The 11,697-nt window shown below is 48.3% G+C and overlaps 1 protein-coding gene across 1 annotated transcript in view; it reads right to left on the bottom strand.

Annotated features, from left to right (window-relative positions):
- Positions 1-10,379: 10,379 nt before the first annotated feature.
- Positions 10,380-11,697, bottom strand: part of PARN (poly(A)-specific ribonuclease) — a 192,057-nt gene continuing 190,739 nt past the window's right edge. The window contains exon 24 of the mRNA XM_037141231.2: positions 10,380-11,426. Within this exon, the coding sequence (XP_036997126.1) occupies positions 11,374-11,426 (53 nt within the window). The 3' untranslated portion in view covers positions 10,380-11,373. The remainder of the gene's footprint in view (positions 11,427-11,697) is intronic.

Raw genomic sequence — 11,697 nt, 5'->3', positions numbered from 1 at the left:
CCCTCGGCGACCCTGCACACGTGTGTCTGGACGCAGCAACCTTAGCATGGCCAGGAAGGAGTCTGGGCAGGAAAATGTGGTGGGGTTGCCCAGCCACCCAGAGAACTTCAAGGCTTGGCCGCCCCTGATGTCAGAAACTGGTGACCATCTACAGCTCCTTGCCGCTGTTCCGTCACTGCTGCCGAGCCAGGGCTGCACTTCTAAGGGAGCAGAGGTCGGTGCCCGGGGGAGCGCCCGAAACACACAGGCAGCAGTGGCAGACTTCCGGACTTAGGCTGGCCCTCAGGAGTCTGTCTTGTCTCGTTGTCTTCTTCCACAGGCGCATTTTGACCTCTCCTCCCCCTCATTAGGCTGTCAGCCTGGTGATTTAAAGGAGGGTCTCCAGACCACCTCTTTTCGGGGTCCTGCCTTTGGTTGCTGTCCAGGTCTACATTCTCTGTCTAGCCACGCTCCTTCCTCCTGCACACTGCACCCCATTTCCTTAGTCATTCACCCACGTGGAGGCAAAGGAGAGAAGGAACATAGTGAAGGAGAGCTGCTCCTGGCTGAGACAGGAGTGGACTGCAGGTTCATGTGTTTCCAGGCATTTATTCAAAACCTTCCTTTCGCCCTGTGTTTCCACTGGCCCCATCTATGACTGTAAAGTCGTGGCTGCACTCAACACTCCATTTTAGAACGTTTAGCTTTCTTCTTCTCTGTTTTCGGTGCTGGGGTCTAGAGGGAAGCTGAAGCAAGGGGCGGGGCCTTCTAAAGTCTCAGCTCAAGCTCTCCCTCTGCGGAGGGGCACTTGCTTCCAGAATCGAGCCGTTTCTCGGCACATCAGTCTATTTTTGCAGTAGAGCTGGCTTCTCCATGCCAAGGTTCCTTACCACAAATAGAACTTCTGGAAGGGCCTGCTGGTTTCCTCCGAGCTTTTAGACACCTCTTCACATTTCATTTGGCTTCCCTTCCCCAGCCTCAAAAGGGAGTATTTGGAGCCCCTTCTGTTTTGCTGTGACTGCAGGCACCTCTGGGGCTCTCCAGGGGGATGCCTTTGGGGCAGCAGGGAGCCTGCTCTGTCGCTTTGGCTCTGGCCTCTGGCTCACCCTGCCCGCCGCTCCCCGGAAGCTGAGCTGCAAAGCCCAGGACAGCCAGAGTGTCAGTGTGTATCCCACACTGAGGCTCAGCCCTGAGTGAGATGGTAAACCACTGGCATCACACTCAATGTCCTTGTCTCCTCGGACCCCCAGCCCTTCCAAGTGCCTTTGGCCCCCACCTGTCATTTGAGACAGGATTCGAGAACTCATTGCATGAAATGTCATGGGCAAATGACGTACCCCTGAGACACTGCCCTACCAGAGGATGCCTGGAATGAGAACACTTTTGAAGCAATCCGTATGGGTGGAACTGAAATAGGTGGGGGGAATAGGAGTTCACCTCAATAACCGTCCAACCAGGCAAGAGCTACCTATGCCCAGGACCAGCTTTGGTTTGTCAGTCTGAAGTTAGAAGTCAGGGAAAGCCACTTTCTTGAGGCACTTGAAAGAGCTTCAGAAGAATCCAGAATAACAACAAGCCCAATTATTTGAAAGACTCCCACATTATGCATATCACCTCCTTCTCTCAGGTCTGCTACTGACTAGCTGTGTGAGCCGAGGATGTTTCTCTATGCTCTCCTTTCGCCTCCCGAGGGAACAAAAGGAGTAACGATAACGTGTCCAGCGCGTAACAAACCTCCAAGTCTGAATAACAAACGTCTATGAGAACTGGACCCTTCACATTAGACAGTGACATTTTCCACATGGTTCCAATTACCCAAACAAGCTAAGACACGAACAAGCTAAGGGGTGCTGGCTCCTAATGCCAAGTAGAGATGGACGTGACCTTGCCCTTGGATTTGCTCCTGGCAGCCTCAGCTGTGGTTGATGGACAAGCGTGTGCATTGCTCCTGCTGTGCAGGTAGCTTTCACAAGGCCAGTGGCCACCAGGCCTGAGTGGGCACCAGGACACCTGCAGGGCTTGCTTCCAGACTGCTGGCCCCACCTCTGGAGTTTCTGACTCAGTAGGACCGGGGTGAGGCCCAGGAATTTGCATTTCTACCCAGTCCTCAGGCAATGTTGCTACTGCTGGGAACAGGAGCTTCAAAAGCCTGGGTGTGTTTCGTCAGCACTCTGGGCGCCGTGGCCTCCTCTGTAACTGAAATGATTCTCTGGCTCACGTGGCGGGGATTTTGGACACCACTGGTCAGGATTTGTAGTCCTTTGACAGCAAATTGGAAAGCAATCTGGCATTACAGATGGAGAGCCTTCCAAACGCTTCTGCTCCCAGGTACTACGAGCCCTCTTCTGGGAAGCAGTGCCGTAAGCAACAGTCTAAGGTATGGAGACGAAGCCTTAGGATCACCCGTGGTAGGGAGGACGTTGCAGGTCTGTGTGGAACTCTCTATGCCCAGAGCTGTGGGTGGGCAGAGAGAGCAAAGAGGGGAACCAGCCCGTCCCAGGACACCAACTCCTGAGGTAATCAGGATGGGCTCGTCCAGATGAGACTCTGGCATACAGAGGGCTCTTGCCACCCTGCATCCCTCAGCACATCTCCTGCTGTCACTTTTCTTTGTCTCCCTTCACATGGACACGAGACAGTATCAAGTCTTGGTTATGCGCGTGCCATTGTAGTCAGACATCCTGAGATTTGAATTCCAGCTCTGCCACTGACCATGACCTCCAGGGCAAGTGACAGAACTTGACTTTACCAAGTGGGAATATGAGTACCCATGCTTCAAATGGTCACGAAGTGCTCCGAGTAGACTATGCTGTTCTACCTGTCCTGTTACTTTTTTATAAAATTTTTTAATTGATTATGCTGTTACAGTTGTTCTATTCCCCCTTTCATTCCCCTCCACCCTACCCTCCCATCCCCACCATTACCCCCCCCTTTAGTTTATGACCATGTGTCTCAAGTCCTTTAGATTCTATATTTCCCATGCTATTCTTGCCCCCCCATCTATTTTCTATCTACTGTCTATGCTACTTATTTTCTGTACCTTCTCCCCCCTTGCTATCCCTCCTTGAGGGAAACATTTCTATGTTTCCACTCCTGATCTAGCTGTCCTTTTAGTTTGCCTTTGTTTTAGGTGTGGTTGTTAATAACTGTGAGTTTGTTGTCCTTTCACTGTTCATGTTTCTTTAACTTCTTTTTCTTAGATAAGTCCCTTTAACATTTCATATAATAAGGGCTTGGTGATGATGAACTCCTTGAATTGGATCTTATCTGAGAAGCACTTTATCTGTCCTTCCATTCTAAATGAAAGTTTTGCTGGATAGAGCAATCTTGGTTGTAGGTCTTTGGATTTCATGACTTGGAATACGCTCTTTCCAGCCCCTTCTTGCCTGTAAGGTCTCTTTTGAGAAATCTGCTGACAGTCTGATGGGGACTTCTTTGTAGGTGACTGTCCCCTTAGCTCTTGCTGCTTCTAGGATTCTCTCCTTCATTTTAATTTTGGCTAATGTAATTATGATGTGCCTTGGTGTGTTCCTTCTTGGGTCCAACTTCTTTGGGACTCTCTGAGCTTCCTGGATTTCCCGGAAGTCTATTTCTTTTGCCAGATTGGGGAAGTTCTCCTTTATTATTTGTTCAAATAAGTTTTCCACTTGTGGCTGTTCCTTTCCCCTTCTGGTACCCCTATAATTCGGATGTTGGAGTGTTTAAAGATGTCCTGGAGGTTCCTAAGCCTCTTCTCATTTTTTTGAATTCTTGTTTCTTCATTGTTTTCTGTTTGGTCATTTTTTTCTTCCTTCTGGTCTACTCCCTCTATTTGAGTCCCAGTTTTCTTTTCATTGCTATTGGTGTCCTGTGCAATTCCATTCATTTCAATTAGTTTCGCCTTCATATATTTGTCTAATTTGTGGCTATAATCAACCAGTTCTGTGAGGATCCTGATCACCAGTGTTTTAAACTGTGCGTCTGAGAGTTTTGCTATTTCTTCATCACTTAAATCTATAGGCTCTGGGGCTTTGAGATCTTGAGCCATTTTTGGTCTGCTCGCGCCCTTTAAGTGTGAGAAGCGGCGCGTTGGACTCCCAGGTCGCTGGGTTGTGACGCTGTATGTGGGGGCGTGGTCAGAGCGGGGAAATGGTGACCCCCTCTGATGTTTCTCACAGCTGGGTGAGGAGCAGCGCCTTAGGTGGTTCACCTGGGCCGGGCCACTCAGAGTCGCTGGGTTATGACGCTGTATGTGGAGGTGGGGTCAGAGCGGGGAAATGGCGGGGCCCTCCCTGCCGCTTGCCACGGGGACCTGCCAGCCCCGGTCCAACCGCCTACTCCCTCGCCTGTCCACCCGCGCACAAATGCTCGACCACAGTCAACACGCAGCCCCGCTTCCCCGCTGTCTCCCCCGCGGTCGCTCACCTGGTCACTCGCTCGGTCGCTCACTGGGTCCAATCCTGCGCCTGGGATCCATGCGCCTGAGTCCATCCGACCACTTTTTCCTGTGCAACCCCGCTTCACCAGCAGCTGGTTTTGCCCCTTACCGGTCAGGCTGAAGCATTTGTTGTTAACAGACTTCCGAAAAGTTCAATTTTCCGTGTTCTGGCTATGTTTTCTGTTGCTAATATTTAGTTGTCTCTAAACTTGGTTGTGTGAGAAGGCACGGCACATCCACCTATGCCTCCATCTTGGCGGAAGTCTCCTTGTCCTGTTACTTTTATAGAAAAAAACACACAGTGGGGTGGAGAAGAAATCTACTTTCAAAAAGCAAGGATCAAATACTGGAGGGTGAGTTTACATTAAAATAGCAGGTTCTAGAGAGTGGGGGTTCGTGTGTACAAGGAGACTCACTTTCTCCCAGTGTGAGTGAACTGGGGACACGGCAGTGAGCTGGAAGGGACCTACGTGAGCATGCACTCCCACGGGTGCTTCCTGCTCTGCTCAGCCTCTCAGTGACCCTGGAGGAGGGTGGCAGTGCTCTCCTCTGACAGCCCAGGACGCTGAAACTGAGCGAGTGTCCTTGGATCGCACAGCTGACAGCTGAGCTCAGGCCTGGGCAATCACCAAGTCCAGGAACTGTGCACCGCAGCAGTGCTGCCTCTAAAGTGTGGTTTCCTCAACTCCTCTGATTAATGGAAACTCTTTCAAGTGTCTAAGTGGAAATGAGCAAATGGAAAAGGGAGACAATGAGGGCTCTGAGGCTCCGCAAGGTGGTGGGGGGGGCTCCTATCACACCATCCATCAGGACAGGACGCTAAGTGCTTGCCGATTCACACACACCCTGCAGAAGATGAAGTCAGGACAATGGAGAATTATGGGGCGTCATAAAAACAAAACACCCAAAGGACCCTCCATTCCCCCACCCCCATCACTTAGGTCCAGGCTCCAGCACTAGGCAAAGCCTAAGCTTCTGAGTCACAGTCATTTGTCAAGGTAACTTGTAGACACAGCATTCTGAGATGGCACTTCATGTTTATCCTGTTCAACAAAGGAAGGACAATGTGTGGGTAACGAAGGCCTCTGAATTCCCAGATTCTGGGTGTTGAAAATAAGACTGTGGGTCTACTGGACTGCAGTGCATGGAGGGGAGATGCGCAAAGGCCTTTATGCTCCTCGTCGCCAAGGGGAACGTGGGAGGCAACTTTGAGTCCAAGATTCCACCCCCCAGGCTCCGAGGGCACCCGTGAGAGCAGCTGGATGGAGGAGTGGGGCTCCCCACTTGTCCTTGTGCTAGAGGAGGTGAATATTAAAAAGTCTGGCCACCAGTCCTCCGGCTGGTCTCAGCCACACGGCAAGACGTTTCCGTGGACAAGCGGCATGAGCCGGGTATGGGTCTACACAGGTCCGCAATCTGCACACCCAGGCAGGTTTCTTTGGTTTCAAGTTCTCTGCTCTAATATTTCCCTTAAAAAAACAGCTATGACGATTCAACTTCTCATAGGAAATATTAAGTACCCCCACCCCAATAAGAGGGCTTTTTTGGGTTGTCTTTTCTTTGTGGATTATCTTGTCTCAAACACTTCAATTTTAAAAGATCTCCTCCGCTGGTGACATTTTCACCAGGCCCAGCACACCAAAATCTTTCTCAAGTTCAGGTTCATGGCATGGCTAAAAAAAGCAGGAGGCCAAGACAGAAGTGGCAAGCGGCTAAAGACAAACTAACTGCTTTAAGCAGGGACCAGACAACTTGGGGCAGAGGGTGGCTGACGACCAGGAGAAAACACAAACTGGCCTTCAGGTATTCTATCTCCCCTCCTCAACAAAACCAGATACACAGGTTTATTCCATCAATCATTTGGGGAATAAAAGATTTCAACTGAAGTCACGAAGGTTAAGTCATGAGACTTAAAAAAAAAAAAAGAGGATCCCAAAAGATTGCACTGTTTTTAACACTCACTAGCTTCCCAGGTCAGGAGAGAGTAACCTGGCCTCAGCAGCAACCAAGAGTCACAGCCTTTTCCTCTCTGGGCGATGAGAAGGGCTGTACAATCAGCCCAGTGGGAACTGCATATGGAGAAACGATGAGACCCTCTCTGTGTGGCTATTCAGCAATAACAATAGCACATTTTAATTTCTTTTATCTTCATCCATGAACATTTTTTTTCACTGCTTTTAGTGAGAGAGGAAGGGAGAGCAAGAAATAGCGATGTGTGAGAGAAACGTAGCTTGGTTGCCTCTAGTACACACCCGGACCAGGGATCTTATGTGCCTGGACTGGGAATTGGAACTCACAACCTAGGTATGTGCCCTGACCAAGAACTGAATTTGCAACTTTTTGGTTACAGGATGATGCTCCAACCAACTTGGAGTCATACCTGCCAGGGCATAACACCACATTTTATAAACACACACACTCAAGACCCTCACTTGTTACTGGGCCAACAGATTTTTGCCCCAGGCACCAAAGCAATCCAACAGGAAAGGTCTTCTCCACAAATGCTGTTGGAATAACTGGACATTCACACGGAATGAAGGGACCTCAATTCCTGTTCTTACACCACACCACACATAAACAAGTAACTGAAGATTAACCATACACTTAAACGCTAGAACTATAAAGCTTCTAGAAGAAACATGAAAGAGTAGCTTTACAACTGGGGGGCGGTTCTTAGAAAGGACATAGAAAAAAACTGACATCACAGGCTTCATTAAAGTGAAAACTTCTGCCCAGTAGAAGGCACTGTTAAGAAAACAAGTCGTTGGGGGAATGGATCATGAATATTCTCACCACAAAAGAGAAGTGGTGACATGTGGTGATGGTGGTGATGGCTAGTGCCGTGGGGGGACCCTTTGGCAGCGTGTGCCTGTCAAGTCATCATGCCGTCCACCATAAACTTACACAATGTTACATGTCCACTGTTTCTCAGTAAGGCTGGTATAAAAAAAAAGAAAAGAAAGCCTGTCATAGACTGGAACTAAAGATTTTCAAAACAACTTTGACGAAGGACTGGTATGCAGAATATATAATGAATACCTACATCTCAATAACAGAGATGTAAACCAATAAAATACAGACAAGTGACCTGAACAGATACTTGACAGACGATTATATATACTGGCTAATAAGTACATCATTAGTCATCAGGGAACTGCAAGAGAAAACTGCAATGAGATCCACCACACACCCACCAAGATGGCCAACGACCGACCCCAAGTGCTGCCGAGGGCGGGGGTGACGGGAACTCACCCAGTGTGTGGATGAGAGTATAAGATGGTACAACCCCTCTGGGAAAAGACCTGGAAGTGTCTTACCATCCAGCAATTCTACTCCTTGGTAGATACCCTCCAACATGAAAGCTTTTGTTCTCTAGACTTGTACTAGAATGTTTGCAGCAGCTTTATTCTAATAGCCACAGAGTCCCAAACTGGGAAGAGCCCCAGTGCCCGCCCACTGGAGGATGAATGGACCGTGGCGGGTGCACACTCCGCAACATAAAGTAAGAGACCACTGATGCGTGCAGACGTGGGTGAATCCCAAAACGTCATGTTGAGTGAAGGAGGCCTCACACCAGAGTTACTCTGTTTTCATGAAGTCCTAGAAAACGTCAAACTAATCTGTGATAAAAACAAAAAATACAGACTGGTGGCCGCCTCTGGGGATGGGAGTTGACTGGGAAGAAACATTGGGGAGAATTCTGGGGTGATGGTAATGTTCTGTATCTTAGCAGTGTGAAAATGAACAAAGGAGGCCTTATCAAAACGCAGTCGGGAGGCTGTGAAGGGAGAGCTCTCACCACTACCGCTCATCACATAAGGAGAAGTCCTCTCTACCCTGACAGCAAGCTGCTCCTGCCTGCAGCCAATGAGGAGCCGGCGCCGCTTCCATCTCTCATTTTCCTCCGATAAACTCTGTTCAAAACAACCCCTCCCAAGTCCTTCCTTTCCTTTATAAAAGAATGTTCTTCTCCTTTGTTCTCCACAGTTGCCTGTGATTGACCATAATTTGCTTGTACCAAATTGAAATTCCTCTCCCATTCCTGAATAAATTCCTCTGCTGTTGATAAACTTTGTTGTTTAATTTTGAAGGTTAATAGTATACAAGATTTGAGCATTTCACTATAAATTTTATTCCCACTGACTTCCAAATATAAACAAATATTAAACTCTGACTGATGAACTGATGGATGGATAGAAGGATGGCCAAATGGTTATGTAATAAAACAAAAACAGCAAAATGACAACTGTTCAATCTAGGTGGCGAGTGAGTGTTCACTAAACAATTCTTTCAACTTCTCCATATGCTTGAAAATTTCCATCATAAAAATGTTGGGGGGAGCCCTGGCTGGTGTGGCTCAGTGGATTGAGTGCTGGCCTGTGAACCAAGGGGTCGCGGGTCCGATTCTCAGTCGGGGCATATGCCTGGGTTGTGGGCCAAGTCCCCAGTTGGAGGCACACAAGAGGCAACCACACATTGATGTTTCTCTCCCTCTCTTCCCTTCTCTAAAAATAAATAAATAAAATTAAAAGATATGTTGGGAGGAAATTAGACAAATACAGAGCTAGGAAAATGGACAGAACTGCAGTGCTCAGTCTCCACCCCAGATCCAAAAGACAAAAAACCCCAAAACCCTACAAAACTCTTCAAGGAAACGTTGAGGACCCTACACCCAGGCCTGCCTCCAGATTTAGCCACAGTCTTCCAGAAACCCCTGAACTACAGCCCCATCGTAATAAAATGCTGCTGGGTCTCACCATCAAAAAGTCAAAGTAACATCCCAAAGTAACATAGGGTTTTATGCCCAAAAGAGGCACTGAGAAGGCCTAGCAGGTACACATGGAGGGAAAAGGACCAACCCAGTTCACCTGCTTAAGTCATTTGCTGTAGTTGGTAAAACAGAAGCCAGGATGTGCGTGAGGGCTTCAGTGGGTATTTAATTCTGTCACATCCCACGTGACCATGCCTATGTCAGCAGACACAACATGAGTTCCAGATCGAAAGTGTAGTCTTCCGACATTATTACAATTTATTGTGCACTGTGGGTACCAGGCATTTAACATAATCTCACTGAATTCTCGCAGCCACCACGTACGGGAGGTTTTTTGTCCTAATTTTAGGATTGAGAAAACTGAAGCTGGAGCTGGAACAGACACTCTGGAGGGCCTTTCTAGAAAGCACTCCTCACCAAGCCCCTCTCTGGACCAGTAGTGACAGGAGTACAGCCTGTGCTTGCAAAGCTTTTTGAGCAGGAAGCACTGGGCTTCAGGGAACAATGAAGATTTTCATTTACCTTAAGGCGAGAGGCCTCTCTCCCCCACTGAGGACCTGGCGTTGTTAGACCCCCACTTGATCTGCGTCTCCTGGCCAGGCTCCCTCATTAGGCCATTTGTACCTTTCACATGCATGTCAATCACAATCTTCTGGAGGTTTTCCCTCTTATTCAGTAGCAAGAAGTGGCCGGTACTACCTGTTTTCCCTGTAAGTTTTAATGACACATCAGAGTCCAGCAGTGCTCTTTAAGCCCCCTGCCTTGATATTTTCCTTTACTGTTTGTTTTCCACTCTCCCTTCACACTTCCCCACTGAGCTGAGAGCAGCGAGAGCTTGGAAGGGTTGCCAAGTTTGGGTTTGTGACTTTGTGGCTATCAAACTCCTGCGGAAAGGACAGGATGCAGAATGAGAAATGTTAAGAAGTTCCTAATTGGGGAAAAGTACCTTACAAACCTGAATTCGCACACCACCACAGTTTCTGGATTCCGGTCAGAGTTAGGAGAGCTCAGATTCCTCCCACCACAGAAAAGATGCAGACCCTCCCACGCAGCCTCTCCCACGGGCTCAGCTCCTGCACTGGGATGCGGACTCACTGAAGCAGGAGAAACAAGCTCTGGTGACTTACAGAGCTTTTCAGAGGTGATCTTTAGAGAAATGACACCTATGTGGAGACTGAATATGTCATTAAAAAGGAAGGAAAAAAGTCAGAATCCTATGAAAATGTCTTTAATTTTCACCTTCTGGAAATACACTTTTCATTTTTATTTCCATGATACAAAAATGTAATATCTCTAACAATGATATATATGACACAACTCTATTGAAGTAGATCCACGGAACTCTGTTGCTGTTGTGATCTGCTTAAACAAAGGGCTGGCACGTGGAGCTTTAGGTCATGACTTCACACATACACACACACTCATGCACGCACGCACGCACACACGCACACACAGGCCACCTTGCTCCCAGACAGCCACACAGAGACCACCACGCTAACAGGCTGACAAATGACCACAGCGTACATGTAAAAACAGAAATTAACTTTTTTACTTGTCCCAGAGCAAGAAACTCACATCTTAAAAAAAATAACTCTGAATAAATATGCCCCAAGGCCAAGGCATATGGTAAGCTCCTTTATCGGTACAGATTTTCCTACTGGAAAAATAAGCTGGAAAGCTTCATATTTTCAGGCAGCCAAGGTGAGAAGCAGAGAGACATAACCGATTTCTCCACTAGGAGACAGTAACCACGTGCTGCGGCCGCCCCAGAATCTGAGCACGAGGAGATGAAACCTCTTCAAGCAGGAAGGAGTTCAAGCCCGAACTCATGATCACAGCACCCAAGAATGTCAGCTCTTTTTGCATATCTCACAGCTGAACCCCCCACCCCCGCCCCCAAATCAGGTGGATTTCTAAACACACTAATTCATGACAGGAAGGGTTCACATGAGCAAAAAATAACCGGTTAATCACATACACCTTCGCAACAGCTTTTATAATTGTGCTGAGTGTCAGCAGACAGTTTATATTAAAAAGGAAAGAAGAAAACCACAGCCGCAAAAATAAAAGCTAAGTTTTTTTCAGGAGACACGCTTGTTTTCACACCCCTCCTGTAAAACACACTAAATACAGTATGGCTTCCAAACAGGCCGGCTGGGGTCTTTCTCAGCAACAGCACCCGCGATTCGTTGCATCCAGGTCTTGGTTACCACGTGTCAGGAACTTCGAAGAGCTTGGCAGAGCCGTCCGAGGCGCTTCCTGGTGGGAAAGGGCAAACCGAGATGAGCAAGGAGAGAGCAGCACCTGGAGGGGAACGAGCGACCAGCCCAGGGCAGAGCAACTGCACAGCCGGAACGGGAAACAGTCCACAGACAGGTCTTGTCCATGGAGTGCAGTGTCCAGCAAACAGAGTGACACCAGGGACACATCACACGGAGGACTGATGAGATGTCTCCCTCCCACCCCAGCCGCCTCTGTTTATTTTACTGGAGTTAACACGCGTGCAGATGCTTACCACACCTCCTGGTGG

Source organism: Artibeus jamaicensis, unplaced genomic scaffold (assembly GCF_021234435.1).
Source record: "Artibeus jamaicensis isolate MK-2021 breed Jamaican fruit bat unplaced genomic scaffold, CSHL_Jam_final contig_729, whole genome shotgun sequence".
Classification (NCBI taxonomy): Eukaryota; Metazoa; Chordata; class Mammalia; order Chiroptera; family Phyllostomidae; genus Artibeus; species Artibeus jamaicensis.
The sequence above is the reverse complement of the archived record's forward strand: the minus strand, read 5'-3'. Positions and strand labels throughout refer to the sequence as shown.